The sequence below is a fragment of the Diabrotica virgifera genome, chromosome 1 (assembly GCF_917563875.1).
Source record: "Diabrotica virgifera virgifera chromosome 1, PGI_DIABVI_V3a".
Classification (NCBI taxonomy): domain Eukaryota; kingdom Metazoa; phylum Arthropoda; class Insecta; order Coleoptera; family Chrysomelidae; genus Diabrotica; species Diabrotica virgifera.
In genome coordinates, this window is record NC_065443.1 from 231,246,819 (window position 1) to 231,268,834 (window position 22,016).

Genomic DNA, 22,016 nt, shown 5'->3' on the forward strand with positions numbered 1-22,016 from the left:
AAAAACTATAAACCTAAGAGAAAAGTCACACAGACCATTTCTGTTTGGAATGATTCAAAAAACCTAAAAAAAACTTTGTTCGATGTAAAAAAGATAATTTTAGGAAAAACCCCTAATCTTTCCTCTCACCTGGCAAGGTCTTATGCTGTTCAAAATCGCCTGTCATTGTACACATTTCTTCTAAATGACTTACTCAAACACATACTTAAGTTTAAACTTTACAGGAGAAAGTTTATTTTTCCCCTTAACTATGCACTTTTCGATTCACTTGGTATATACACGTGCAGGGCTGATGCCTGCCAGGTCATGGCTTTTAACCATGGTGTGCTATGAATTATCACTATACAAATTTCTAGCCTTACAGGAAGACCGTTACTCGGAGGGTTCACTAGCTCTTAGACTATAAGTATGTTCATGGCCAGATTTTGTTATTCAGGAGGTTTTTGGGGTCGCTGAAAACAAATACGCAATCAGAACCGACCCTCGATGCTCATACTGCCCAGTATTACTGCTAAGGCACCCCATCGGGAGTTTAGAGGGTTTTCGGCACCCAATTGATGCGAACAGATAGATAACTCAGAGGCTTTTGGGATCGCTGAACAAAAATACGTCATCCGAACCGACCTCCGTAAACCGAAAACCCCCGAAATTCTAGAAGATGACGCGCATATCAGTGACCCTGGGTACTAGGTGCTCCGAGGGTCGGTTTTGAGGTCATATTCGTGCTCAGCAACCCCAAAAACCTCCCGAGTGATTTGTTTGTATCAATTTAGTGTTGAAAACCCTGGAAACTCCAGATGATGACCGGGCCTCAGCAGTGACCCTGGGCACTAGGTGCTTCGGGGGTCGGTTCTGATTACGTATCGGGCTAAGCTATCCCAAGAACCCCCAAGTATTCTCTTTACATCAATTTAAGCACCAGGTGCATTGGTTGGTCGGTTCTGATGCGTATTAGTGGTCAGTGACCCCAAAAAACCCCCTGAATAACAAAACCTGGCCCGTAGTTTACTTATTTTGGCATGTATGTGTATGCAATTTTGGATGCATTTTATGCACTTTAAAGTACAGTTACGTATTTCCACCCATTTTTGTATAGTAGACTTTTTTCCTGACGTCATCCTATAACATAATGCAAAAAGTTGCAAGTTTCTAGGTTCTGTATTTAAATATCGATTTATTACAGTGTTTTTAGTGCTAATGCCCTAATACAGTGATCAGCGCGATAATAACCGGTAAAATAACTTAAAAGTTGGAAAACATATGAAGTTGGGAGATAAAAAGAAATGACACTAGCACAGTTGGGAAATTTCGCTATAAAAACCTATAAATTTACATTATATTTATTGTTTCCCATCTTTAGACCTATCAGTTGAGTAGGTCAACTAAAACTGTCACTATCACAGTGGCAGTTGCCAAACTCGTCCGACACGTCTAAAGGTGGGAAACAATAAATAGAATGTAAATTTATAGGTTCTTTATGGCTAAAGTTCTCACCTCTACCCATTTTATCTCTTTTATCTCACAACTTAGTAGGTATGTTTTCCATTTTTTGCGTTATTTTAACTGCCTATAACTTCTAAACGACGCAAGGTAGAAACATGCGGTTTTCGCTGAAATGTTTTCTTTTAGTAAAAGTTTTGTTTGAATCGATTTATATCGCTTTTAAATAAAAAATGGCAGATTTTTGAAAAAAAACGTGGTTGACTTTTTTTATTGAAACACCCAGTATATTTTTTTGTAAATTGAAAGAACGGTCATTTACTTATCCAGCGATATAAAGTTTTTCAAATCAGTTGTCAAACGACTGAGCAATTAATGTTTAAAATGGGAGATGCAATGTGAAAATCACATAACATAGTATCAATTTGCTTAGTTATGTTATTTAGTTATCATGAGATATCTACGTTGCACCTATCACTTTAAAAATTAATTACTCAGTTATTTGACAACCGATTTTAAAAACTTTATATCGCTGGACAGGTGAATGACTTTCCTTTAAATTTACAAAAAATTATACTGAGGGTTCCTTTAAAAAACAGTCAACAAAGTTTTTTTTTCAAAACTCCGCCATTTTCTTTTCGTAATTGAGAGCGATATAAAAAACTAAATCCATTCAGACAAAACTTTTACTAAAATAAAACATTTCAGCAAAAACCGCATCTTGGGTCGTTTAGAAGTTATATGCAGTTAAAATGGGGGAAAATATAAGTGGACACCCGGTATAATATTTGTGTCCGTTCTCTAATTTTTAAAATTCGTTATTAAACTAAAACTAAATACCTATCCATAGGAGCTGAGCTATCCAATATCTAACTAGAGGATAATGAACAAATCACATCCTGTAGTGAATACACGTACCTGGGAGTAATCTTCGATAGAACGGGAAAAAAAGACAAGGAAATAAAGAAAAGGCTAACACAAGCTAGAACAACAATTGGCTGCCTAAATGGAATACTTTGGAGCTCCGAAATAGGAATACAGCGAAAATACAATTTCTATGAAACACTTATTAAAAGCAGCCTACTTTACGGAGCAGAAACTTGGAGAATAACCGAGAAAAACAGGAAAAAATTAGAAGCTGTAGAAATGGATGTGTTTAGAAGATCGTTAGGTATATCCCGTAGGGAAAGAGTTCGAAATGAGGAAGTAAGACGACGAATTGGAATAGATGGTTACTTAACAACAGACATTGAGAGGAAACAGTTGACTTGGTATGGTTATGTTCAAAGAATGGAAGACACAAGATTGCCCAAAAAGATCATGCAGTGGGTACCACCAAACCGCAAAAAACGAGGAAGACCCAACAAGACATGGAAAGAAGGGGTAACCAAAGCAATGAGTACAAGGGATCTTAGAGATGGCCAATGGGATGATAGAAGGACGTGGAAGTTAGGCATCGGACAACGTCGAAAGACGTTCTAAAACCGATATATACATTAGGGTGGATCGAAAAACGGGTTTTTTCTGTTATACAATTCTAATAGCACGGAAAACTTGCGCATAGACGTCATTAAAAAGGGAAAAATAATAAAAAAAAATTTTTTTCAAATTTGAAATCGCGCAGAAGGCATAAAGTTACAAAAAAAGACAAAATACCGGTAATTTTCAAAAACACGTAAAATTACAAAAAAAAGTCTGTTTTCGTTCTAATAGTGAAAAAAGTGTTGTCAAGAGTGTCCTTAATGCATACAAAAGATAATTAGACCCATTCCCGTTTAACTGAATTCGCGCAAAAAGCATAAAATTGCAGGTTGTTTCGTAAAATAACGATATTTCATTATTTTCGACGATTTTTAAACATGTGCCAAAACCATACAAATTGTATTTTTAATTTGTAATAGTGTAAAAACTATTCAAAATAGTTTTCCTAATCCATAAAAAATACTTTCGGACCTATTATTCCTTAACTGTATTCGCGCAATAGGTCTAAAGTGTAGTATACGTAAGTTGTACAGTCCCGTAAAAACGCGGTTTTCCATATCTGATGAGTGTTTTTTAACACATTAAGGTTTGTAATAAGACTATAACAAGTGATTTACAAACAAATTTATTAGCCAACACATCATATTGCAGCTCTCAGCTCATTTCAACATTTAATCTGTGCTGAAATGACCCAGGACTCACGACGAGGACGTGGCTGCAAGGCGAGGCCCACCCCCACCCTACCCAACCAACCAACCAGGGTGAATGTTATTTACAATACTTACAGTAATTATTTACTCTGTACTATGTATGTATTTGTTGTAGGCAAAAGGTTATTTACATAGAAGCCCCTTTAAATTCTGACTTTGAATTAAATGTGGGCATCAGTTGCCTTGATTTTAAAGTATAGCCCGAATATAGCCATCTCGATTTTCAAGCCCGCACAATTTTTCTGCTGCCTCTGTAACCAGTTTTACACACCTCTCAACTGACTGGGTGTGGGTGTGGCATGGGAATTTGAGGTATTTAAGCTCTGGTAAAATTTTGTCTTTCAATAAAGAAGTAATATGTGCAATTGGTATCTTGGACAGTTGTGGCGGTGGTGTTAACTTACAGATTGACCAATCAATAAGTTCGGTATAGTCGTTTGCACTAAAATTTATTGAAGGTATTTTAAAGTCCCTAACGCATCCTCCAGCTGATGGCTCATTACTGGATTTTAGGATCCTCCTGTAGCCAAGTTCCCTAGTGTGTGGTCTTTCATCCATTATGATAGCCAACATCATATTTTCAGGGTGGCAGAAGAATGCGTTCCTTTGAACTACTGGATCAAGGATTTTCTTGATATTGTCCGGTAGATGTCTGGTTGTTTTAATACCTTCAAAATATGCCTCGGTCCATCTTTCACAGTGTAGTTTTTCTTTATATCACACCAAACAGGTGCATATGTCTTCACTATGTAATTTGCAAGAGTCTGTAACTCAATTGTTGGAGTAGTTTGGGAGACAAACAATCTTAAAACCCGGTTAGCACAGGTTAGCCAACCAGAGTGACTGATGCGTCCAGGATTCTTAGCAGCCAATTCTGGATTACAGATTCCTGTGTTGACCGCTCTGACAATATCTAGGAGTTACTGCTGATCTTTACTCAGATCGGTTTTAGTGATATCAATGACTTCTTCTGATTGGATCGGCCCAAAATCTACAACAGGGAGTTTCTCACAGCCATGGAGTTGTTTTCCAATTGGACCGCTGAATGAAACTGGTCCTGTTGTCGTTCCATCCAAGTGATCAAACAAATGCCTATAAGGTAACTCGTTGAAATGTAGCAAGCAGATAAACCATTGTAAAGGACGACGACACTTAACTTCAATGTTATGTACAACACCGCTTTTCCATCCAGTGTTTGTGACTGTTCCATCACATCCGATGGCCTCTACTGCACTTATACCAAATTCCTTCCTTTCTAAGTGTTCTTAAATACTGTATGCAATTTCATTGGCGGTCCCTTTCTTTGGTGTGACATGACCAGTGTATTTACCACCTGGCTCACTGATCAAGTAGTAACGTGTGCGAGTTCAACTACGGGTGGGCGAGTCCACTCGGTGCCGGCGAAGGGGAATAAGCATTATTCTTTTGCGCGAATACAGTTAAGGAATATCCGGTCTGAAAGTATTTTTTATGGATTAGGAAAACAATTTTGAATGGTTTTCATACTATTACAAATTAAAAATACAAATGGTATGGTTTTGGAATATGTCTAAAAATCGTCAAAAATAATGCAATATCGTTATTTTACGAAACAACCTGCAACTTTAGGCTTTTTGCGCGAATTCAGATAAACGGGAACAGGTCTAATTATTTTTTGTATGCATTAAGGACACTCTTGACAACACTTTTTTCACTATTAGAACGAAAACAGACTTTTTTTTGTAATTTTACGTGTTTTTGAAAATTACCGGTATTTTGTCTTTTTTTGTAACTTTAGGCCTTCTGCGCGATTTCAAATTTGAAAAAAAAAAATTTTTATTATTTTTCCCTTTATAATGACGTCTATGCGCAAGTTTTCCGTGCTATTAGAATTGTATAACAGAAAAAACCCGTTTTTCGATCCACCCTAATATACATACAAAATTCGTTATTACACACCGTTGTTATTATTCGTTTTACGCACCGGTAAAATTAACGGAGCACCTTAAAAATGGGACATGTTAGATGTCTCGAATTTCCTAAACCTTTTGTCTGATTGAGTGATTATTTTAGTATATTAAAGCCTAATTATTAAAAAGAATATCAATGTAACAATATTGTTGCTAGACAGGTAAATGTCATTTTATACCGGGTGTAACAATCACACTGTGTTTTTTCCTTAAAGTTCGGAACACTCTGTGGAATATTATGACATAGATAAAATATTGAAATTAGAACTCAATTGTAGCATTAGGCTTTCTTAACATTTTCTTTTTTGATTCATTTGCTTATGTTGGATAATAAAAAAGATAGGTACGTTAAAATCTAGCCGTGTTCTTCATCAATACAGGGTGTTTCTAAATAAGTGCGACAAACTTTAAGGGGTAATTCTGCATGAAAAAATAATGACCGTTTGCTTTATAAACATACGTCCACAAATGCTTTGTGTCCGAGATACGGGATGTTGAATTTTTTCTTACAAACTGACGATTTAGTTATTGCTCTAAAACCGGTTGAGATATGCAAATGAAATTTGGTATGTTTTAAGAGGTAGTTATTGCGCATTTTTTCATATACAATTAAGAATTTTATATTCACCATTGGCGTGCATACGGGTATAAACATTTTTAATTGTATGTTAATAAACATAAAATTCTTAATTTATGTCAAAAATTGCGCAATAACTACCTCTTAAAAGCTACGAAATTTCATCTGCATATCTGAACCGATTTTTAGAGCACTACACCTCTTAACTACAGCTGCTCTCTCTTCACACGAAGACCCAAAAATGGCTGTCGAAATGGCGCATGAAAGCAAATGAACTAAAATCTACACATGTAATATTTACACTCCGTAAAGAAAGTTGCCCACCAGTACAACCTAACAACAACAATTTACCTCAAGCCAAAGATGTAAAATACTTGGGAATCCACCTAGAGAGAAGACTAACATGGCGAAAACATATTTTCACTAAACGCAAACAGTTAGGACTAAAGCTAAGCCGTCTATACTGGATCATCGGCAGAAACTCTAAGTTGTCTCTAGAAAACAAACTACTGGTCTACAAAGCCATTATAAAGCCCATTTGGACCTACGGTATCCAGCTCTGGGGAACAGCTTCTAATAGCAACATTCTAGCTGATTCTTGATGCTCCGTACTACGTACCCAACTCAGTGATACAACGAGACTTAGCAATCCCAACAGTGCAAGAAGTAATAGGTGAATATAGTGCAACATATCGCGAAAGAGTGTATGTACATCCTAACGAGTTAGCCAAGAGGTTGTTTGAAGACTTGCATGAAGAAAGAAGATAAAATAACTTTTTAAGATTGTTTAAAAAAGCAAGGCAAAATCAGCTGTACCTACGTCTTCACGGATTTGTGGTTAGCTCCCCTTCATATACTTTTTAGAAAATTAAAATATCCTTATAAGATTTTTAAGCGAACTCAATGATTTCTTCGCATTAGACTGGTCTACCCTAGTCAAGAAAAAAGAGTGACGTTTAATCTTTTGGATATTTTGTTTATTCCATATACGCCAGTCAATGGGAACAAGAATAGGATATTCCCTCCGAATTATATCCTACTGCATGGATTTTAATGAAATTTTGGGCCTAGCCTCTACTTATCTCTTAATTCAAAGTCTACCCTATGCCGATGTGAGCTTTAATCTTGGGGGTGGTTCCCACCCCTTCTTAGGGGTGGAAAATTTTTTGATTAAAATTACCACGGAATTCGCTAGATAACCTAATTATAAGCAAAAACTGTTCTATAATTTTTTTTGAAAACTCAATACTTTTTGCGATATTCGTGGTTGAAAATTGGCCATTTTCATTGAAACATAATAACTTTTCGAACGATTTTTTGCGAATAACTTAAAAACTATGCATCTAACTAAAAAAACTATATTAAACATTTTTGTAGGTTATAAAAAAAAACAAACACACTTGCCTTCATAAATGTTCTAGTTATAATACAAAAAGAGATATGGTCGGTGAAAATAGTTTGTTTTTTGGTAAATTCTCAAATTGGTGTATTCAACTTGAAATAACAGAGAAACGGTCGATTTTAGGTGTACAATGCTACCAATACTTTTTGTAGTACTTGAAAAGACCTTTAAAGCGAGCTATATTAAAGGTGCATTACATTAAAACTAAGCGAGATATGCTGCAAATAAAATTGATAACTAATGTATTTTAAGAAACAATGAGAAGCAATTTTAACCCCCATCCTTCAAAATGTAAATGCATCGTTTTCCTTCCACAATACCTTTTATTATGGTGTTATTTCTATGTTCAAAAAGTTGTACGAGTTTAAAATGAATGGTTTTTGAAAAAAAAGATCCAGTTATAGAGAGCATTTTTAAATTTCCTTAAAAATCTTCCTTTTTCTCCATGTAACTTGAAAATGATAAGAGATACAGTAATGAAAAATAAAAAAGAAATTTGTATCTGAAAAAACACTACATTTTTGTGTGGTATCTTTTTTTCGTATCTCTTATTTTTTTCAAATAACAGAGTTACATGGAGGAAAAGGAAGATTTTTAAGAAAATTTTAAAATGATTGAGCTTATTTTTTTTCAAAAACCATTCATTTTAATCCAGTCCAACTTTTTGAACATAGAAATAACACTACAATAAAAAGTATTGTAGAAGGAAAACGATGTATTTAAAATCTGATGGATGAGGGGTTAAATATACTTCTACCTTCTTCTGAAAATACATTAGTCATCAATGTTTTGCAGAATATCTCGCTTAGTTTGAATGCAATCGGCATTTAGTATTGCTGATTTTAAAGGTCTTTTTAAGCACTACAAAAGATATTAGTATCATTATATAAATAAAATCGACAGTTTCTCTGTTATTTCCAGTTGACTACACCCATTTGAGCATGCAGCAAAAAACAAACTCTTTTTACCTACCATATCCCTCTTTGTATTTTAACTAGAAGATTTATGAAGGAAAGAATCTCTATGTTTTTTATAACCTACAGAAATATTTTATATAGTTTTTTGTTAGATGCATAGTTTTTAAAATATCCGCAAAAATCCGTCCGGAAAGGTGTAATTTTTCAATGAAAACGGCCAATTTTCAACCACGAATTACTCAAAAAGTATTGAGTTTTCAAAAATAATTATAGAACAGTTTTTGCTTAAAATTAGGTTCTCTAGCCTCTTCCGTGGCTATTTTAACCAAAACATTTTTCACCCCCGAGAAGGGGTGGGAACCACCCCCAAGATAAAAGCGCACATCGGCATAGGGTAGACTTTGTTTCTTGAGCTATTCCCTACTTACTGTGAAAATATCAAGTAAATCGATGTAGTAGGACGGCATTCGGAGCCAAATACCCTCATTGACTGCCCCATAATAATGCCCTAATATTGCTATCACCAAATTTATCAAAAGCAAATACCGGTATTAACGCGTGTCATGGAAAATCGTTAGTTGTCTGGTCTATAAGTAACAGTATATTTTAATAAAACGATGAATGGACTCACCTGTGACGGGAGCTTCTATGTCTATCATAGTTTTTTCAGCTCGGAGCAATGCCGCCCCTTCATTGATGATCCGTAGTGCCGCCGCCTCATCAATGCGGCCTTCCAGTATGAAATGTTGCTTCAACGTATCCGGTCGCGGTTTCGCCGTCCGAGGGTCGAATACTTCGGCTACTGTTAGTTTATTACTCGGTGGAAACGGTACCGCTGAAAAAGAAGATGACCCAATATTAGTAAAAATAAAAAAAATCCTCTATAAAAGGTACATCTATTAAAAAGAACCCTTTCGGGCTAAATCACAAAACTTTTTAGAAATGATAATTTCATCTTCAGTGATGCTTACTTAGAATAAATACACTGGGGTGCAAAATTAACCGGACACCTTAAAAATGAGTCATTTTTGATGTCTCGAAGTTCCTAAACCTGTTGTTCGATTTAAGTGTTTTTTTTAATATATTATAGGCTTATTCTTTAGCAATATCGCTATAATAGTATTGTTGCTAAACAGTTAAATTTTCATTGTATACCGGGTGTATCAATCAAACTGTGTTTTTTTCTCAAATTTCGCATCACCCTGTGGAATATTCTAGCATTTATAAAATACTGAAATTAAAATCCAACTATAGCTTTATGTTTTCTCAACATTTTTTTTATTCATTCGCTTCAGTTGGATAATAAAAAAGTTAGGTACTTTAACAACTAGCCATGTTTTTCATCAATACAGCGTGTTTTCAAATAATAATTGGCAAACTTTAAGGGGTAATTCTGCAAGAAAAAATAATGACAGTTTGCTTTATCAACGATATGTCTGCAAATGCTTCGTTTCCGAGATAGGAGGTGTTGAAAGTTTTCTTACAAACTGACGATTTATTTATTGCTTTAAAACCGGTAGATGTATGCAAATTAAATTTGGTGGACTTTAAGAAGTAGTTATTGCACATGTTTTGACATACAATTAAGAATTTAATATATACCATTAGCGCCCATACGGGTAATATGAGGGCTTATATTACCCGTAAAAGCGCCAATGGCGAATATTAAATTCTTATTTGTATGTCAAAAAATGTACAATAACTACGTCTTAACACCCACCAAATTTCATTTGCATATCTCAACTGTTTTTTAAGCAATAAATAAATCGTCAATTTGTAAGAAAAATGTCAACACCCTCTATCTCAGAAATGAAGTATTTACGGACATAAGTTTATAAAGCAAACTGTCATTATTTTTTCATGTAGAATTACCCCTTAAAGTTTGTCGCACTTATTTAGAAACACTCTGTATTGATAAAGAACATGGCAAGTTGTTAAATTTCCTAACTTTTTTATGGTCCTACTTAAGCGAATGAATAAAAAAAAACAGAATGTTGAAAAAAACATAAGACTATAGTTGGGTTTTAATTTGAGTATTTTATAAATGCTAGAATATTCCACAGGGTGATAAAAATTTAAGAAAAAAACACAGTTTCATTGGTACACCCGGTATGGAATGAAAATTTACCTGTTTAGCCACAATATTATTACAGCGATATTGATAAGGAATAAGGCTATACATATTAAAAATCACTTAAATTGGACAACAGGTTTAGGAAATTCGAGACATCAAAAATGACCCGTTTTTAAGGTGTCCGGTTAATTTTGCACCCCAGTGTATATCTGTTACAGGTAAAGTTATTTTAACGGGTAAACCTAGGATTACCCGGGTAAAGGCCGAAGTACCCGCGAGGTATTGGTAAAATAAATGCAAATGTAAAGCTGCTGGATATATTTGTAACTACAAATACCACAGCAGCTTGTATTGTTTTAACAAATAGATTATAAGACTAAGTTTTCAATCCAATGGCATATAAAACAACATAATGGTATTCTACATCCCACCAGACTGAAAACAATGGGAACCTTCTCTGATTTTCTATAAATAGATTATAATTTTTATTTCTGCAGTATTTATAGTTTTACTTTCCTTACTCTTGTAAATTGCGTTTTTTTCTTAAATTTAATATATCTCTCAAACAGTTACGGCCTTCTCATTACCGGTATAGTCAATTAAGCATTTAACTAGGTGGCAGCAGATAGAATAGTAAAGTGGTAGCTATAAAATGAAACGTAATATGTAGTAAAGACTGCAAGATAATAATAGTGCGACTGTGTGCCTTCAACATTAGTTGCTTCTGCTGTGGTCACTGAAGTAAAAAATCTAAACGAAACCAAAATTACGGAGAGGGCCAAAAAAAGTCAAATAGTGGATGAAAAAAAAGGTTTATTCAGGTAAAAAAGTAGAAAGCATCAGCTGCAACATGAAAAAATAATCCTCCTAATAAATTTGAAGGAATATGGCTAGTGTTATAAGAGATACTTAGAAAAATACCGGAAAAAAAGTCTACCGGAACGAAGAAAAATAAAGTAGAAGAGAAAACTGTATATAAACAGTGCCAAGAAAATGAGTCGGACAGACTTAGGCACTTAGGGATGACAAAAACAAATTACACATCGATATATCGTGTCATAATGATACATTGAATGAAGATATTTATCGATATACGATATATATCGCAAACAGTATATCGATATGCAATATATCGATATATTCTTGGGTAATTAAATAACATAAAAAATAACTCTGAAACTATTTTCTTGTGGCATCTTATGCAATTAACTATTTTAATTGGGAATAAGCCACAATTTTAAGTTTGAAATTAAATTTATTTGACCTTTCGATTTCCACTTCGGAAATCGTTATCAAAATACAAAACATTAATAAATTAAACAAATTTTGTTTGTGTTGCTTCTTAAAAAAAATTCTTCTTTTATATTTAATTTTATTTGACTCATTCATATTGACAATTCAGACACATATTATACATTTTAAAGTAGATTTATTTAAAGGAAAACATCGAACACCAGTTATCTTGAATTTTAGTAAATAATATCATAAAATCTATAGTAGGTAGTTATTATAAAATTTCACATAATGGTTACTACATGAGAAATATTCAAATTGAGATAATTTTATTACTGTTGAGACAGCTTGCCCTATTGTACTACATTGTTAAAATATTATAATATTTACTACCTGCAATTTTTTACAATATTTTAAGGTATAACTGTTTTAATACTATTCAAATTAGATCAGACTGGTCGAAACATTGAAAAGACTGAGGGAGACCTATATCCAGCAGTGTATAGATCCGGGTTGAATGATGATGATGATGATGGTCGAAACATCTTGTTAATGTAGATTATTTCTTTAGTATAGTATACTGAGCATTTCAAAAATGTAAAGATATTTATAATTTAAGATAAGATTCTTTGTGGACGATAAATTTAATCTCAAATATCGATATAGATGTTCCGATACATATATCGAAATAAAAATATCGAAGAAATTTTAAAATATATCGATATATTTAATGTATAAATCGTTGCCATCCACAGTCATACCCAGATTTTCAAAACTATAAGATAGCCAAAAAGAAAACCAAAGTGGCAGTAGCAAAAACTCAAGAAGAAGCAAATACAAATAATATATACTATCAACTTAGTACTAGAGAGGGTGAAGCAAAAATATATATAAAGTAACCAAAGGTAGAACAAAGAAAGCAAACCAGTTCAAATCGAGTTAAACGTGTCCGAGATGAAAATATTAAAATACTAATACTCGAAAGGAATATTAGAAAGCGACGGAAAAAGTACTTTTTATCCAAGACTGTAGAAGAATATCAAGATTGTAGAGGAATATTAAATAATTAAAACTTGGGAGTGTCAGAACTAACTCTCTATCTAAATTCCATTGAACGCTTTTGAGATCTACATCAAGAGGTCCTTAAGGATGGATTCCGTTTTTGAAGTTATACTTCTTTACGATCGAGGGTGAAATAGACCAACAGTATGCAGTTCGTTGCTAATCTTTCAAATTATATTTGTATCAGCGCAAATAAGTCATTAAAAGAATATATTAGTGTTCTTAGTAAATGTATTATTTATTATAATTTTTATGTCTTTGGATTTGTCTTCCTCGGGCGTAAGATAATAAAATATCTATTTTTATATTTCACTTTGATCTATTTATCACCGTGATGTGTAATTATATCCGACACGTCAATAGCACGGGGCTTGATAGCTCGGTTGGTAGAGCATTGGACCAGAGATCGAGAGATCGCGGGTTCAAATCCCGGACGATTCATACTCTTTTTTTTTATTTTTGGTATTGGTAAGTTTTGGTTAATTTTTGGCAATTATTATTAATTTTTGGTATTGTAACTGTTAAGTATATTTATTTCGTTGAAATTATATAATAGAAGTATACCTTCTTACCTGCGTACAAAGTACACACACACATTTTTTTTTCTTGGTTTTCATCATTGTATTTACGTTCTCGATGAAGGCATTTATACGAATTACTATCAAGTATATTTTTATGGGTGTATACACAACATTAAAGGACTGTTAATAGAGCAATAACAGAAAAACGCCTTAAAAGGATGATCACAAACACATAAACCGTTAGGTAACTTCCATTATCTAACCTAATTGACATAAATGGGCCTTTATTAGTAGTAAACAACATGAGAACGTGCCAGTAGAGACACTAATTGACAGACAAATCTGCCAATTATACAGACATAATAATAGGTTCTTCGTGGCGCGTCCTACAGGCTCCCTTCTGGAAAAATGTATACAAGAATAAAAAATAAATTGGGTCATACGATACCATTATTCTTTTGTAAATGAAAAAAATGGGAAATAGCAATTACGGGGTTTGGCTCCGGCGTATTTTCTGCTGTTATCTCTAATAAAGAAACCCGTCAATTGATCTTATCTTAAACACTCACTTATGCGATAAACTTATTGTAATTCATTAAATGTTTTTTATTCGTAAGGGTTAATACATGATAACATTATGATAAACGTTTCTCTATTTGCTAGCATGTCTGCAGAACCATTAAAAATTCATTTTTTTTTGTTCAATATCTTTAGTTCAGATTTACTAATATATTTTTCCTTATTTTTTATTTCTTGGCCTTCCTTACCAAATTCTAGGCGTGGGTGGGTAGCTTCGATGACAATTTGCTGATATCGTTTTCGAGCTTGCGCGGCATGTAAGATTTCATATGCTGATAAACCAGTCCATTGACGAAGGTTTCGGAGTCATGAATATGTCATCCTACCAATACCTCTTTAACCGTCGATCTTTACGTTGAGTATTAACTGCAGTATCCTCTATCGGCTACCTGTCATTATATGCCCCAGATATTCGTTTTCTCCTTTTTATCATCTTCATTAAGTCACCTTCGTCTTGACCTACGCTGTTTAAGACTTCTCTGTTTGAAATGCGTTGATCCCATGATATTCTGAGCATTCTACGGTATGACCACATCTCGAAGGCTTCTAATTTGATTATCATGGTAACCTTCATGATCTAGCTTTCACATTCCATACAGGATACACTTTACCTATTGTGATTTTTAATACCCTATTATGTAAATTCTCGCATCCTGCCAAATGTATATTCATTATTGTACTGCCAAGCATTTTCTATTAACACACGTTGTCTTTTCTTCTTGTGGTGCCTACCCATTCCGGATGTTGGCGATCAGCATGGCTATTCTAACTTTGCAGGCAGGTGTTCGAAATAGTTCGGTGGTAGATATAATCAATAACTGTCCCAAGTTTTGAAGTGAAGATAATTTTCTTTTCCCTGGTCCTCGCTCTACAAATAGCTTGCCCTAAAAAATGAGTTGCCGTATCTCTTCATTTCTCATCTCATTATATTATGATTTACACTCTTCTACTGTGTTAGTTACGAACACACTACTAGATCAGTTAAAGTGCTTGACACACTTTCAAACGAATTTCATCCAGAACGGGGTGTCAGACAGGGATGTAAACTATCTCCACAATTATTCAATATATATGGAAAGCATATCATGAGAAGAGCACTTGAAGGATGGGAAAAAGGCATATCAATAAATGGTCATAAAATAAACAACCTACGTTTCGCAGATGACACAGCCCTTTTTGCAAATAGTCAAGCAGAGCTGATTGATCTTATACGACTGGTTGAAAACGAAAGTCAAATATTTAGTCTGCAATTAGACATATCAAAGACAAAGATCATGATAGTGGATAGACTACATAACAATCATCCACACATAATCACAATTGATCGGTTTGAGGTTGTGAGCTCATACTTATATCTGGGATCATTAATCACAAACACAGGGTCATTACAGGAAGAAATAAAACGTAGATGTGATCTAGCAAAAGTCGTCATAGCAAAAATGACCACAATATGGAAGGACTGTCAAATTTCAAGAGCGTTAAAGATGAGGTTGATCAGCTGCTTAATGTCCCCAATACTGACCTACGGATGTGAATCTTGGACTCTGAGAAATTTGCAAAGAAGAAAGATAGACGCCACTGAAATGTTCTGTTGGAGACGAATGCTACGAATTCCTTGGACCGACCATAGAACAAATAATTCAATTTTAAGAGAGCTAAAAGTTAACCAACGACTCTCCAGTAAAGTCCATCTCCAACAATTAAAATACTTTGGACATGTTATGAGAGCAAACACAGAAAACATGGAAAGACTCATTATACAAGGAAAGGTGGAAGGCCGAAGATCACGAGGAAGATCCCCAACAAGATGGATCGATCAAATTACAGGAATATGCAAAAGACCTATGTATGAGTTAAAAGAAATGACCAGAGACAGAAACTCCCTCCGGGGGGTCAGGGTTGAAAAGAGACTGTGTTAGTAATCTCACATTCCTTGTCCAGTCTACTAGTACTAGACCACGGCATTTAACACTAAAAACACCCGAATAAATCGATTTTTAAATATAGTACCTAGATACTTGCAACTTTTTGCATTATGTTCAGGATGATGTCAGGAAAAAGTCTACTGTAGAAAAATGGGTGGAAATGCATAATTGCATAATGCATAAACACGTCAAAATAAGTATATTAAGGGTTAGATTTTGTTACTCTGGGGTTTTTGGGGTCGCTGAATACGACTACGCCATCAGAACCGACCCCCCGCAGCACCTAGTCCCAAAGTCACTGCTAGGGCACGTTATCTGGAGGTTCAAGGGTGATCGTTACTAAATTGATACAAACAGATTAGATGGAGGTTCTTGAAGCCGCTGAACACGAGTACGCCATCAAAATCGACCCACTGTGGTTCCAAATGCCGAAAAGGTGGTCATGAACCTTTAAAAGCGTATATTGTTCATATACTTGGGAATTACCAATCTGACATTATTTTTTTGAAAAACCAAATGGCGAATCCCATATGGCCGAAAAAAATTCGAAAAGTTTATTTTAAACGCATATTTTAAACGCATATGGAATTTTATATTATAAAGGACTTTTGAAATTGTCGATTACCAATATATTTTCTTTTTGGAGTACATAGGTACAATATTTAGAACCTATTACTTAGGTACAACAGCCCGTACATACACAACAATTGCCAGAATCATGTAATATGCGTCATTCACACTTTTGTATTCAAGCAACTGCCAGCAATGCAAAGGCAGCTAAATTAATGTGATTCTGTATCTTATGACTGTACGTTTTGATATTAATATTAGTGATGTAACGAATGTCATTTTTTGAACATTCGCGAATACGAATGCGAATGCGAATATCTGCTACCGACATTCGCGAATGCGGATGCGAATGCGAATATTCAGTTTTTTTTTGTTTTTATTTTTGTAATTTTTCCTAAATTTATAATGAAAAGTTAATCGATATTTAGTGTAAATCAATCTGAATCTTAACCTTTATTACATACTACCAAATAATCAAAGTGAAGGCTGATAATGTGATTATACGAGGTTAAGTTCTATCTATCTATTGCCCTTCATTTGTCCAAAGTTGCACGTAGGCCTCCCTCTTATTTTTCCACTCTTCTCGGTTCAGTGCTAATGCTGTCGATCTGGTCCCTGCGTATCTTTTTAGGTCATCCGACCATCTCGTCTGTGGTCTGCAACTTCATCTTTTGTATCCTAAGGTCTCCAGTGAGTTATCGCTTCATTCCATCTTCCGTCTCTTTGTCTGCTGTTGTGTCCTGCATATTTCCATTTGAGAGTAGCTACATGTTTGAGGTTAAGTTACCTTTTCTTAATAAAAAAGATGAGAACTGAATAGATTTTGATTTTATTAACCTAATATTATCTTAAAATTATTTTTTTTCTGGTTTTCATATTCGCAAAACATTCGCACAAATTTCGCGAATGCGGATGCGAATGCGAATATGCAAAAACATGCGAATATTCGCGAATGCGAATGCGAATACGAATATTCGTTACATCACTAATTAATATACATTAATCGCAACTGTAAACATGAAAATCCCTAAATAGGAACTTTTTATTTTACCTCATTTTCAGCATTTGGAACCACTGTGTCACTGCTGAGGTACGTCATATTCTAGAGTTTCGAGGGTTTTCGGTATCAAATTGATGCAATAGATTTCTAGGAAGGTTTTTAGGGTTTCTGAAAATGAATATGCCATCATAACGACACCCGGAGCAACTGGTGTTTGGGGTCACGTCATGTTCTGCGGTTTAGCGTGACTTTGTCAATAAATTGATGCAAACAGATTACACGGGGGGATTTTTGGGTTGCTGAATACGAATACGCCATCAGAACCGACTACTGGAATATCTGATGCCCACGGTCACTGCTAAGGAACGTCATCTCCTGGAGTTTCAAAGGTTTTCGGTACTGAATGAATGCCAGGCGGTTTTTGGAGTCGCTGAATAAAAATAAATCATCAAAATTGACCCCAGGACCACGTGGTGCCGAAGGTCACTGCTACGGCTTGTTATCTTCTGGAGTTTGGAGTGTTTTTATGCATCAGGTGTACCGGGAGTCGGTTCTGCGAGTGTATTCTCATTCATAAATCCCCCCGAGTAATCTGTTGGAATCAAGTTAGTGGTGGTTTCTATAGTAGACTTTTTTCCAGACGTCATCCTGAACACAATGCAAAAAGTTATAAGTTTCTAGGTGGTGAATTTAACACTAGAAAGTCGGAGGGGCCAATTTGGCCCCTGTTGCAATTTAAAGTTATTGTAGTTTTTTTTTATTTGAGGCAATAATAATTTCATATTTTATGACTTTTAATATTTTGATACAAAGTCTTATTTAACTCAAAAAAATATTGTTTACTAAATTTGTTAAATGGTTTTTTTAACAAATCTACCATAGAAGTCTAAAGGGGCCAAATTGGCCCTATGTAAGTTATTATCGTTTTCTGAGAAATTCGACGATCCATTCTTTCAAATTCCTGTTGAATGGGTAAAATTATATTTATGCATGTTTATTGTAAATGGTTATCTTTATACTGGTACTGATCATCAAGGTAATAAAGATACAATTGTTAGTGAACACAAAGATGCAATTGTTGCTGTAGAGGAACAAATGATGCATCTTTATACTACAAAACTAACTTCAAGACGATGGCCTATGTACGTGTTTTATAATACTCTTGACTTGGAAGCAATAAATGCATGGATTATTTATAAAGAAATAACTGGAAGTAGACTCAATCTTCGTAAGTTTATTCTTCGGTTGTCTGAATAATTATGGGCCCCATACCTTGTCTCCCGAAATCTGGAACTACGCCTAGCAACACCAGGTCTACCAACAACTATCACTGTTACTATCCAAAAACGAAAAAAAATATCAGTTGAAAATATTTTGTAAAGGAAACCATACTTGGCAATCATTGCCACGGCTGTAACAAGGCAATGTGTGGCAAATATCAAAAACTGCAAACTGTATGGTGTTCCGAATATATTTGATAGGCAGCGAATGTGTTAAACAATGAAAGTAAAAAATAAAATCAGACTCTACCGTCTAGAGTAGATTTAATTTCTTTAAACTGAGTTTTAATTGATTAAAGAACGTGGGGCCAAAATGATCCCTTCAGGCTTTCTAGGTAGGCATGCTAAGCCAGACTTTCTAGTGTTAAATGACCATAACATTGTAACACTGTAATACCCTATCTCGAAAGCCTTGAGTTTACCTAAAGAAGCTTCACAAAGTGTCCTAGCCTCTGCTCTGTATCAATACGTAGAAAATACATAGCAACCAGGTGATCGAGATTTTGGCACAAAGTGGTAAATCATGACTTTTGAAAGGATACTTCAACTTTACGAACGCTGACTTTGTTTTCCCTATTCATTGTTTTATTTCAGTACGGTGGTCTCTTTGGCTGTTTATGTTGGTACTAAGGCATGTGTGTGTAGCTGTTTACCCTGACAACTTGCTCAGACTTGCTGTTGGTTAACCAAAAGCCGTGTATTTAATATTTCGGACTTACAAACTACCATATATTTTGTTTGATACGCCATCCAAACTACAAAAACTACTGCGTCTTTGTCATATTATGGAATGTTGTTTAGAGTTTAGAGGGACTCCGTTGACCAATACGCTTTACTGTAGTTCTCCCAGTGCTTGCTCGAAATGTTCAGAGTACATGTTGAATAACACCGGGGACAGAATGCATCCTTGTCTCGCTTCTCTATCTATGGAGAATGCCTGTGTCAACTGGCCGTCCACTATAACTTTGGCAGTTTTGTTGTAATATAAATTGTATGTAATTTTCAGGACACTACATCTAAGCCTGCTTTTTTTAATGTGGTTAAGATCTTATCATATTTTACTTTGTCAAATGGCTTTTGTAGTCGATAAAACAAATATGTATATATGTGACAGCTGACATTCCTGCACCTCTGCATAAGCACTTGTACAGCGAAGGGTCTCTCGTGTGCCGTAGGCATCGCGGAATCCAGGTTAGCAATCCAAATGGCAATTGTAACTGAGAAAACTTTGCGCAGAAGATTTCTGTAGATGAACGATCAAACAAACCGTCTTGTCATCTCTTTTAGCCGTGAGTTACATGACAAACCAAGCGACAAATCTCCGTCAGAATTGACTTATGCTTTTACTTCGCTAAGGTTTATGAGTCGATCTACTCTACATTCATTTTCCACTTTACTTGCGATTTCACTAATTATTGCACGTTGGCTAGAATGTTAGGTTTCTTGATTACAAACAGAAGGAAGATCATCAACCGTGTCCACCTTACTGCCTAATTTTTTTTACTCTCCTGTAAAATTTTCTGGAGCTTTTGCAAACCACCACAAATACTATATTCTAGATGTAGATTTTGTCTAAAAATTAATTTATTTTTGACGTCATACTTCTTTAGGCGCGATTGGGAGAGAATTTTTATTATTCTGCGCGCATGCGCACACAGACAGTATGGCGTTAGTTGCTAAATCTTTCAAGTTATGTATATATCAGTGCAAAAAAGGTGTGAAAAGAATATATTAGTGTTTTTAGTAAATATATTTATTATAATTTTTGTGTCTTTGGATTTGTCTTCCTCGGGAGTAAGATAAGGATTATTAAAAAATTTTTATATTTATTATACTTCTCTTCGTCTTTGTTACCGTGAATTGTCATTATGTCCGAGAAACTATATAAAGAGAGAGCTCGTGGCGTTATTGGTAGAGCATCCGCCTACAGATCGAGAGGTCTTGGGTTGAAATCCGGACCATTCCTCTTCTTTTTTTTTTATTTTTTTTTTAAGTGGTAAGCATTAAAATTAGTTTAATAGTTAAATAGTTTAAACTATACTTATTTCGTTGAAATCATATAATAGAAGTATAACTTCTTACGTGCGTACAAAGCACACATTCTTTTTTTTTCTATATTACTGTTCCATCCTATATTTTGTCCTGAAGAGTAGAATTGACGTTGACTTTTAAAATTTAAGTCTGTTTCGTATTAGTCTAAACGCCTTAAACCATTCGTTTCGTTTTCGACAAAAACTTGAAATCCCTCGAGAATTTTCCCTGCAACGTATGTTACACTGAAGAAACTTAGAAATTTTTCCTGGCTAACGGATGAGACATGACTGGGATATATATGACTTTGCAGTTGGAGATCCTCTAGAGATCTTGCTTGTATTTCCGGCACATCAAATAGCTCGATTCTCTAAATTTACATTAGCTTACAGAAAAATAGCATTAACATTCATTATCACTGTCGTCTTCTTTTTGAACAAAATATATGTATGCAGTTTTCATTTTAATATAATATTATTTGTTTACATAACTATTAATGGGAAATATAAAATTGTTATATTATTTTATCAAATTAGTTCAAAATAATGAAACTTTAAAAAACTCCTTTACAAAATTAAAGGGCTGGATAGCTCAGGCGGTAGGATGTCTTAATTCCACGCAGATAGGCCGGGGATCGAATCCCAGCGCCTGCGAGAACATCTAGACCAGTGGTTTCCAACCTTTGGGGCGCGCCCTCGTAGGGGGCGCAAGACTGTCGCAGGGGGCCTGTAGCTGTTACAATTGTTTGTTACCGTTAGGAAAATGCAACAAAATGTCTGAAAATTAATTTAAAAATGGGGTATATACTATTAAAAAGCAAATTTTATTTTTCTTTTTATATATTTTTACATGAAATTGGATACGATTTTGTAGCTCATTAAATAAATTATAATATCAGTTGATTATTTATGAAATTATATTGTTAGGAAAATTAAAGGGGCGCAACAATTTTTTTTCTTTTAAGGGGGGCGCAGGTACAAAAAGGTTGGAAACCACTGATCTAGACATTTTTAAAAACGTGAAATATTTTTAAAAGTGTCTGTAGACCCCAGGTAGACTCATCTTGAAGAAAATGGGTAGCTTGGGTAAAACCAGGGGAAAAAGTAGGCGGTTGAAGCGTAGCACTGGCCCTCTTACCTTCCTTGTCCCTTGTATACCGTAGGCCCTAGAGATAGCAGACTACGCTGCTATAATCCCAAAGCCGCGTTAGCGGTATTCGATGTGTGCAAATACTTGGAGGGGATTTCGCAAATGCTGTTGTAAA

The 22,016-nt window shown here is 34.8% G+C and overlaps 1 protein-coding gene across 7 annotated transcripts in view; it reads right to left on the reverse strand.

The window, feature by feature from the left end:
* LOC114339424 (serine/threonine-protein phosphatase 2B catalytic subunit 2-like) overlaps window positions 1–22,016 on the reverse strand; it is a 1,099,401-nt gene that overhangs the window by 886,889 nt on the left and 190,496 nt on the right. For all 7 annotated transcript variants that reach the window (XM_050647774.1, XM_050647800.1, XM_050647797.1 and 4 more), the window contains exon 2: window positions 9,109–9,312. In XM_050647774.1, the coding sequence (XP_050503731.1) occupies window positions 9,109–9,312 (204 nt within the window). The remainder of the gene's footprint in view (window positions 1–9,108; window positions 9,313–22,016) is intronic.